This window comes from Syngnathus leptorhynchus, chromosome 10 (assembly GCF_054491065.1).
Source record: "Syngnathus leptorhynchus isolate UIUO chromosome 10, UIUO_Slep, whole genome shotgun sequence".
NCBI lineage: Eukaryota > Metazoa > Chordata > Actinopteri > Syngnathiformes > Syngnathidae > Syngnathus > Syngnathus leptorhynchus.
Genome location: NC_141204.1, coordinates 11,019,428 through 11,025,517, shown reverse-complemented (window position 1 = coordinate 11,025,517; position 6,090 = coordinate 11,019,428). Strand labels below are relative to the sequence as shown.

Sequence of the window (6,090 nt, the reverse complement as noted above, 5' to 3'; positions counted from 1 at the left end):
GGGCACAAGTCGAACAAACATTTCTGTTTCTGATCTTATTTTAGTGTTTTCTATTTAATTCAAAATTTGAAGATTTGATTGAGATTCCTTCGTTTTTAAATTGATTTTGAATAATTGGGGGACGGAAAAAATAGTCGCTTTTGAACTATCAGGTAGGTGGCTCGACAAAGGACTCTTTTTGGCTTCATGTCCGTTGTGCATGTCGTCTGAGACGTGGAAAGAATAAAAGGGATGCATTTATTTTTTTCAAAAGAAGTCTGACTGCAGAAGACATCAATAAATTAATTAGAAAACAAATTCAAGTGATAGTAACACAGTGACATTCAAATGATAATAAATAGCATGACATACATTTTGTCTATTTCAACTGCATCGTACGTTAAATGCATCAAAAGATGGGGGTTTTTCCCCCGTTTTTATTGAAATGAATCAAACCTTTTCCGTCATTGTTTTGGAGGGAAAGCGTAAGGCTTTGGTGGCGTGTGACGAAGACAAACAAACACGTAAGGACCGGCCGGCTGCAACGTTGGAAGACGCGACCGCTCCAGTCAACGACTGACGTGACAAAACGCGCAAACGTGGCTCTGCAGCTGGAGCCCACCCCAGCTGACTTGGACCCTGTACTGGCCACCCGCAGTCCATCGCATACTGATAAATGAACATTCTCACTCGCGTTTAGAAAATGTAAAGTCTTCAACAGGCAAGCCGGATCGGAACCGGGATCGGCCGATAATCACGACGGCACGGCGCTTTCAAACTTACAATGTCGCTGGTGATTCTTTCTCCAGCCTTCTTCAGTGCTGACTTGCCTTCACTTTTCTTCCACTTCCACTTGTCCTCTTTCACAGTCGTCCTCTGCTTTTCTACTTGTGCCTCACTTTTCCTGTCCAACTCACACAAACATTTCAAGTGCTTATCAGTAAAGTTGCCGTGTCTATCTTCAACATATCCGGTCGTCTGCGCTCGTCACAGTTTGATCGCAATACACAAAGAAGACCTCGAAAAAACAAAAGAGAAAAAAAGAACAGAAGAGCTCCAAAAACTCAGACCTCCACCAAGGTAACTCTAGCTTTGAACAGAGACACACAAACAAAATTACTATTTGTCATTCATATCTGAATTCACGTTTATAGTGAAACAAAACAAAACGTAAAAATTATAAATAATTCACAGATTTTTTTTGGGGGTGGGTGAAAAGTGCATATAGTCATCTACAGTGGAATCTTCCATGAAGTCATGAAAATGGGTCCCAATAAAATATAAAAAGCCCTTGGTGGAGGTCTGCGCTCTCCAGCAACCTCTCACGGCCACAAGGCCTCCGCCAGGCAAGGCGTTGGTCCTGCACACAAGCGGCCTAACAAACAAAGTAATAAATACACAAATAATGCTTGGCGGAGGTAATAAGCGACAGAACCGGCTCCCCCTCCTACATTCTTCGGCCATTTTGTTTTCTCAGCCCTAACGCACAAAGACTCGTCCGGTAGAATCGCCTGTCGGTTAATAGAAAAAAGTCAAATAGAAAAAGGGGACAATGAGCGGGATAATAAATAAGCCAGAAGTACTTCCACCAAGGAAAGATCCTCATTATAAATACATTTGCATCCACGGCGGCGTTGCGTGGCGCCGGCCTCCAGTCTTAAATTGACGAGCGAGCGCTGCATTGTGGGTCGTAAAGCTATAAAGGGCCGTGGTTGGGCAACTGCTGCGCTTGAACGTGAAACCTCCTCGCGTGCCAAGGTGACATCCTCGATCGGTTATGTCGTTTGTCGGCTAGATCCGCATGGATGCGACCTAGCGACCACGGTAGCAGCGAGTTAGCAAGCTGAGGCATAGATGTGTCGCTAACTAACGGTTAGGGCTGGGCCATACTTCCATTCTATTGATTAAGTCCCGTTTATTGCTCAGGAGAACTTTTATTTTCAGCGAGGATCCTTGTTGACATGCACTGCGTACACTGACAACATGGTTGTAAATGAAAAGGGGATTGTGATGAAATTGTAAGGCTGAAAAAAAGTGACTCTCATGGATTAGGTGGATTTAGATGATTTCCTATGAGAAATATTGCTTTGGTTTTTGGACAGTTTGATTTTGTTCAGACTTTTTGAGTGATCAATAATGAGACCAATAGCAATGTATCTGCAAAAATGTAGCTTTTTATTTCTACTATTTCTGTGGAAGTTGATGCCAATTAATGCTGGGCAAAAATAACTGTTTCCAAGCTTGTTCTGGTATCAGGAGCAAAAACGTCAAGCTTGTTTTAAATACTGTCATGAGGAAAATTAGGTTTTATTTGAAGGTTATATGACCCAGTCCTACTAGCGATAAATCTTTTTCGCAGTACTCCGGTTGAAGAGACGCATAGAGTATGTGTCCTAGAGGCGGAAGTTGGAATAGCAGCAACGACGAGTGGGAAATTGCACCTGAGTCAACTCCTGCCTACCAAACCCGCTCAGTCGATCCCAGAATGGTTCACGTGTGCAAGAATAGCCTGAGTTTACAACCGAGTCACGCGTGTGTGTGTGAGTGTGTATGTGCGTGGCCAGCGAGGAACGAACCAGTCAAAGCGCAGCAGTCGTACCGGGGACCGTCACATTAGCAGCTAACCGCCTTCGTACCTTTAGCTCCCTTCGTAAACCATGAACGAGACAAAAATGGCTGACAAAAAGAAAAAAGGATGGCAAAATCCTTCCTTGGGTAGATTCTCCCGAGTCCGAAAGCTGTGGTTTGCTCTTTTGAGTGTCCCACGCTGATGATCTCATAGACCAGCTGTAATGATGTCACAGCAGGTGGCAGGGTTAGAGGGGGCGTGTCGTTCATTCCCGCCCGCTGGCCGAGTAGGAGAACTGCGGGAAGTGCGGTCGTCTTTCGTTGTCCAAACAGTCCATGCCGTCCTCGTCGACTGGTGTGCGCAAGACAATACCGGCAGAAGCAGCAAGTTATTCGTTGGGAGGCCATCAGTTAAGTCAACACAATTGTTTTTAAAGTGCTCTATTCATCAAGTTAGGCTGAGTTGGGACATGTCATGGTTTTTAAGAATCTTGTGTCTTGGTCTCTATGAGTTCCGGTCTTGGTCAGTCTCATTCAGGGTGGCCACAAAAAACAGCAACTACGTAGACGCGAGGAAGACTCACATTTCTCCGGCGGCGTCACGGTGATGGTCTGAGCTGTGAACTCCTCGTCAAAGTACCTGGTGTCTGTCTCCGACGTCACTTGAGGCTTGAACGGAGGAACCATCTGGAGCAGACGGCGGGCCGAGAGGATGCGGTGAAAAACTCGAGTACAGTACTGAATATTTGGTACGTGCGTCCGCACCTTTTTGTCATACACATGCTGCCAGTCGACTCCAGTAAAGAAACTGTGCCTCATTATTTCTTTGGCGTCATCTGGTCCACCGCCGAGCCTAGTTCAGCAAAGACAAAAAAAAAACACGTAATATGATCAGCTACATATGATCAGAGAGTAAGAAAAGAAAACTTTGCAACACGCACCGTTTGTTGGGGTCCTTGATGAGGAGTCCCGAAAGCAGCGACTTGGCGTCGGCTGAGAGCGTGCGCGGGAACTTGATATCCTCCATCAGGATGAGCTCAAAGAGCTTCTCGTGGTCCTGGTTGTAGAAGGGCAGGCGGCCGCACATCATCTCGTACGTCACCACGCCCAGGCCCCACCAGTCCACCGCCCGCCCGTAGTCGTTGTCCTCCAGCACCTGACAGCAGATATCAAAGCTTTTTATCAGCCTCAAATTTACTTTGGGAGCAGTACCAAAGTGCGTCCAGCACAAAAGATCAAATGACAACAACAAATCATAAAAAAAGTTATCGTCCATGAAAGGAGTGTGGCGGCAACTGTGCTAACCGGTTAAACTGAATAAATGTAGCCAGAAATAAGGCAAAACGTAACTTTAAACAACATTTTGTTTGTCTTTCTTACGAGACATCTGCTTGCATTCTGCGTGTGTGCATTTCTTTTACTAGCACCAAAGCGCCCACGGTGGCGAAGAAGAAGACGAAGTAGCGGACAGATGAGCCAGGAGATAAAGCGCAGCCGAGTCAATATGGCGCCAAGCACGGTGGCTGCAGGGAAGCATTAAAAAAAAAAGCAGAGATGGCAAACATCAGCGGGTGGCGGGTCTTCAGAGGCCCTGCTCGTCCCCGGATGGAGAAGGCGGGCCGGGCCGGGGCGGATCGCGAGCACGGGCGGGTCACGGCAACTCGGCGACGCTATCAAAGTGGTCTCGCGCACCTGGCCCACTCTTGCCTCGTCCATCTGCTTCGCCTTCATCCCGTCGTGAGCGAGGCAGAGCTACTTCAGGTGCTCATTAACATCACAAGCTGATTAACATGTGACGCTATGATGAGTGTGCGAGTGCGAGTGTGACCGTATGTGTGTGTGTGTGTGTGTGTGTGTGTGTGTGTGTGTGTGTGTGTGTGTGTGTGTGTGTGTGTGTGTGTGTGTGTGTGTGTGTGGTGACGGACAGACTGGCAGGGTTGGAGAGCATCCAGAGCGGCATATGCCGTACATCTCGCCAGTAATAATAGCATCTTCTCACTGTTAAGAATAATGGAGCAGGCCGGCCAGGCAGGCGGGCGAGCAGGAGCGAGCCAACCCGCACCAACAACCTTAACGAGCGAAACACAGGCATTGTCTTTTGACGCTCGCAGTGCATACGCGGCAGACTTTTAGCTCGTTAAATGCCAAGATCGACTTAAGAAGTCCATTAGAATCAAAACATTCAGTGCCAAGATCGAGTAAAGTTGTTTGAGACGTTTTGTTTTCATTGGGAGGGGTTGATGAAATGAATGACGGTGGTGCTGCATGCCAGACAAAACAAAATACTTGCGGCTGTAATCAATAAGGCAAGCGCAAGCAGCTGTGACAAGGATGCAAAACAAAACATCGTCATCAATTGTTGAGTTTGGGAAGCAAAACAACGATGGAAGTGGTTGTATGGTGATAGATATTTCATGTGTGATGTTTGCACGCTGCTGGCAAGTCACAAGAAGAAGAAGAAGGAGAAGAAGCTTGCTGGAGGAAAATGGGCCACTGCCAGCGCCGCACACTCAACAACTGGAGAGCCAACATGGCGGCTAACACCAGATACAATATTCAGCCACTTGAGTTTTCAAACTTGATTTGTGACATCCATAACAGAACCCTTTTTTCACTGTAAACCAAATTATTAGGTTGATATCTTGTAAGAGTAACACAACTATTTAAATGTTTAAATAAATTGAAATAAAAAGGGTTATCTTAAAGCCAGCAGCACTTGACAGACAGATGGAATATTTAGCCTGCAACTTTTCCAACTGCCGAAAACAAGGAGAGACAAAATTGAGGGGGGAAGAGGTGGCAGCTCGGTCGCAGGCAGGGAGCAGATTAATCCTCGCACAGCCAGATCGCTGCCCCACAGCCGCCGGCGAGTGTGTGTGCGCATTTGGACTTGTTTTTTGAGACAGCACAGCTGACCTCACGACTTCAAAAGACGTGCGCGTCTTTAAGCGACGGCAAAACGGGATGAGACAAAGGAAAGGCAGAGGAGGCAGTGGGGGATGGATCTTGGAGGCAGCGAGATGATGGCATGGGTCGGGGTGGGGGGCTTTGGCAGCCTAGGCAGGGATCGGTGACGAGACGGGAACGCGCAGCTCGCCCGGGGCAGCTAGGGCCCGCATAGCCAGCGGGCATACACGTGATCACAGTTAACACACACACTTGCAAAGGGGAGACATTTTGTACATGTTGACACAAAAAGGTGCAGCGATGGCGATTTGAGGTGGACTGATTGATGCTGATATGCTGAATCACAACGCAAGTTTGATGGTTTCGTCGTTCGGTTGACGTGTGAGCCTCTGCTCAAACATGTTGAAGCGTCACAATGAAACAAAATAATAATAAAATTGTGAAACTTTTTTTTTTGGGTCTTAAATAAGAAAATGCTCAGTTTTCTGTATCATTTTAATATTGATATTAAGTATATTAAGTCATTAAAAAAAATCTAATATTTTGTTTTTTGTGACATTCTACTTTTAAAATTGTATTCCTTTTAACTTGTTTGTTTTCTAGTAAAAAAAAAAAGTGATATTTGGTAAGATAATT

At 46.2% G+C, this 6,090-nt stretch overlaps 1 protein-coding gene and 1 long non-coding RNA gene across 9 annotated transcripts in view; one reads left to right on the top strand and one right to left on the bottom strand.

Annotated features, from left to right (window-relative positions):
* Positions 1–6,090, bottom strand: part of akt3a (AKT serine/threonine kinase 3a) — a 39,832-nt gene that overhangs the window by 8,671 nt on the left and 25,071 nt on the right. For 6 of the 8 annotated variants that reach the window (XM_085921467.1, XM_085921470.1, XM_085921471.1 and 3 more), the window contains 4 exons: positions 3,489–3,703; positions 3,313–3,400; positions 3,132–3,234; positions 219–2,899 (listed from right to left, as the gene is read on the bottom strand). In XM_085921467.1, coding sequence (XP_085777593.1) covers positions 2,814–2,899; positions 3,132–3,234; positions 3,313–3,400; positions 3,489–3,703 — 492 coding nt within the window. In that variant the 3' untranslated portion in view covers positions 219–2,813. Of the gene's footprint in view, positions 1–218; positions 2,900–3,131; positions 3,235–3,312; positions 3,401–3,488; positions 3,704–6,090 lie in introns of those variants that run through there. The other 2 variants (XR_015067353.1, XR_015067352.1) reach the window with 1 other exon arrangement.
* Positions 2,758–5,408, top strand: LOC147050404 (uncharacterized). The gene is made up of 3 exons (XR_015067355.1): positions 2,758–3,296; positions 3,972–4,308; positions 4,475–5,408. It is a non-coding gene; the product is annotated as an uncharacterized LOC147050404 (long non-coding RNA).